This window comes from Anastrepha obliqua, chromosome 1 (genome assembly GCF_027943255.1).
Source record: "Anastrepha obliqua isolate idAnaObli1 chromosome 1, idAnaObli1_1.0, whole genome shotgun sequence".
Lineage (NCBI taxonomy): Eukaryota > Metazoa > Arthropoda > Insecta > Diptera > Tephritidae > Anastrepha > Anastrepha obliqua.
In genome coordinates, this window is record NC_072892.1 from 50,908,975 (window position 1) to 50,911,701 (window position 2,727).

General features: G+C 34.4%; 1 protein-coding gene across 1 annotated transcript; it reads left to right on the forward strand.

Annotated features, from left to right (window-relative positions):
• Positions 1–675: 675 nt before the first annotated feature.
• Positions 676–1,734, forward strand: LOC129251267 (uncharacterized). Its single transcript, XM_054890649.1, has one exon. The coding sequence runs from the start codon at positions 676–678 to the stop codon at positions 1,732–1,734; it is 1,059 nt and encodes a 352-aa protein (XP_054746624.1).
• The last annotated feature ends 993 nt before the right edge of the window (positions 1,735–2,727 follow it).

A 2,727-nucleotide genomic window follows, 5' to 3' on the forward strand; every position in this document is an offset into this window, starting at 1 on the left:
TGTTCTCTTTTTCCACAGGGGTTTTCTACTTTTTGAGGTATCCAGTCTCTGGTTGAGGTTTAACAATATCACCGCTAGAAGGACTCAAGTTAGGCAATATACAGAAAGATTTGCTATATGTAATATTTCAAGACCAGTATTCCAGTTGCACATTATTGCTTATATAAAGGGTGGTCATATTTGGTAAGAAAAGCGCCAGGTCTGGCATATTCCGTAAAAAGATTAGTTTGCGTTAAGACATGAAATCAACAATAAATTTGGAGCATAAAGTAGCTTTCGATGGATGCGTTGGAAAGAACCGGTGGTATAGATATTACAAAGCCATCCTGGTGCCAAAAAAATATCTAAAATTTTCAGGGCAAGAAGTGGGCTGTTTCATGTAATAATCAATAGAAATTTTTTTTTCTCAGTCGCAAACTACTGCCCCAAGCATACGAACGTATTTTCGCGAAAATCGATATTAAAGCAAAACGCGCAAAGTCTTAGAGTCAAAAAAAAAAAAAATAGAATTAATAGAATTAATTTAACAACTAGAGCATTAAGAAACTTTAAATATACATATATATATATATTGTATATATATATATATATATATATATATATAATACTAATAACATTGAACAAGTGAATTTCCAATTTGTTTAATAGGAATTACCTTCTTATCCCTCACTCAAAATGAATAAGCCACCGGACAATAAAGTAAATTTACCTCCCAATTTACCTGCACTCAAATGGGACAAAACAAAGCAATCAAACTTTACATCGAACGAACCGGTATACCTACTCATGTCCAGACCCAATAACCCAGACAATTTAAAGAATATATCACCCTTTTTGATTCAAAAAGCAATCAACTTAACTTGCAGTGAAGTTGAATATTGCAAAAAAATTATTAGCGGCCAAATTTTGATCAAAACCAAAAACGGCTCACAAGCTAACAAATTAACTACACTAACAGCGCTTTCAAACACAATCATTGTTGAGATTACACCACACAAGACACTTAATTATTCGAAAGGCGTAATATATTGTAACGAACTACGATCAATACCCGAAAGTGAAATTCTCGATGAACTAAAACCCCAAAATATATGCGCGGTGAAAAAAATACTCAAAAAAGTGAACAATGACCTGATTGAAACAGGATTAATTATATTAACATTTGCCACAACAACATTGCCAACGAAAATACATATCGGTTATATTAAAACAACAGTTCGCCCATACATCCCCCCACCAATGCGATGCAAAAATTGTTTTAAATTTAATCACGTAGCTGAATTCTGCAAAAGTCCAAAGTCCTGGCATAACTGTGCAAGCAATTACCATATTAACGACGAAACCCAAGAGAAATGTAATAATCCTACGAAATGCGGCAATTGCGATGTGAACGGACTAACATGTACTAATCACACCACTCTCGACAAAAAATGTCCCATATTTATACGCGAGAAAAAAATCCAAACAATTAAGATCACCTCACAAGTCGACAACAAAACTGCACGAGCTATTTACAAAGAACGACATCCACACAACAACTATACATTTGCAGAAGTCACCAGTCTACATACATCTAAACAAACAACACTCAACTCACAATCAGAACATCAAAACTCACCACACTTTAATCACCCACCCGCAGTACAGCCAACAAAACCACCAACAAAGCCAACCACACCAATCCTCTCACTGAAAATAGCATGGAAACAAAGATCATGCAATATTCAGATGTAATGAGCGAATCAGAGACAGATGACAGCTTAGAATCCACATCTGCATCAAAGCAGAAGATACAAATCCTACCAAAAAATACATCGAAACGACTTCAATCACAGATAAAAAAAACTTAACAAAAAAAAAGTAACCCAACTAACACTACAACTAGCCAAAACGTTAATTATCCTAATATTCCTAAAACTAGAACTATATATACTTATACATACTTATTCCTAACTTACTTACACCTTATATAAATACTTATTAAATCTTAATTTAGTTAATTCAAAACAAAAACACGAACACTTATCTATTCTACTGATATATGACGCCCTCACTAAAAATCATACAATGGAATATACGAGGATACTAAAATAACTACAACGAACTACAAATATTACTAACACAAATCAGACCACACGTAATTACCCCGCAAGAGACACACATCCAAACAGGTTTAACCTTAATAAAGCTAAATGGGAAAAATTCAGCACCCTAGCGAATATACTATGTCAAGCTAAACCACACAGCAATAATACAAATAAAAAAGCGGCCACGCTACACAAAATCATACTCCAAAGCGCGAATGAAGCAATTCCTCAAACGAATTACAATACGAAAAAATGTACACCTTGGTGGAACAAAGAACTCGAAAGATTGAAGAAAGATAGAATTCGCTTTTGGAATAAAGTAAAAAGACACATAACAACTGAAAACATAATAAACTACAAAAGAGCAAATGCTCTATTTAAAAGAGAACTTAAATTATCCAAAAACAAGGCAATGCATAAGTTTACAAGCCACATTCACCCCCATACACCCACTGGACAGTTATGGCACACAATACGTTGATTATGCGGCTTAAAACCATACCTTCCGATAACAGTATAGCCCTACAAGATCCAATCCAAACTACCACAACCAATAAACTTACGATAGCCAACTCATTTGGAAAATACTGGTCAAATGAAGCCAGCGACACCAACTTTACACGATCATTTTTAGACCACA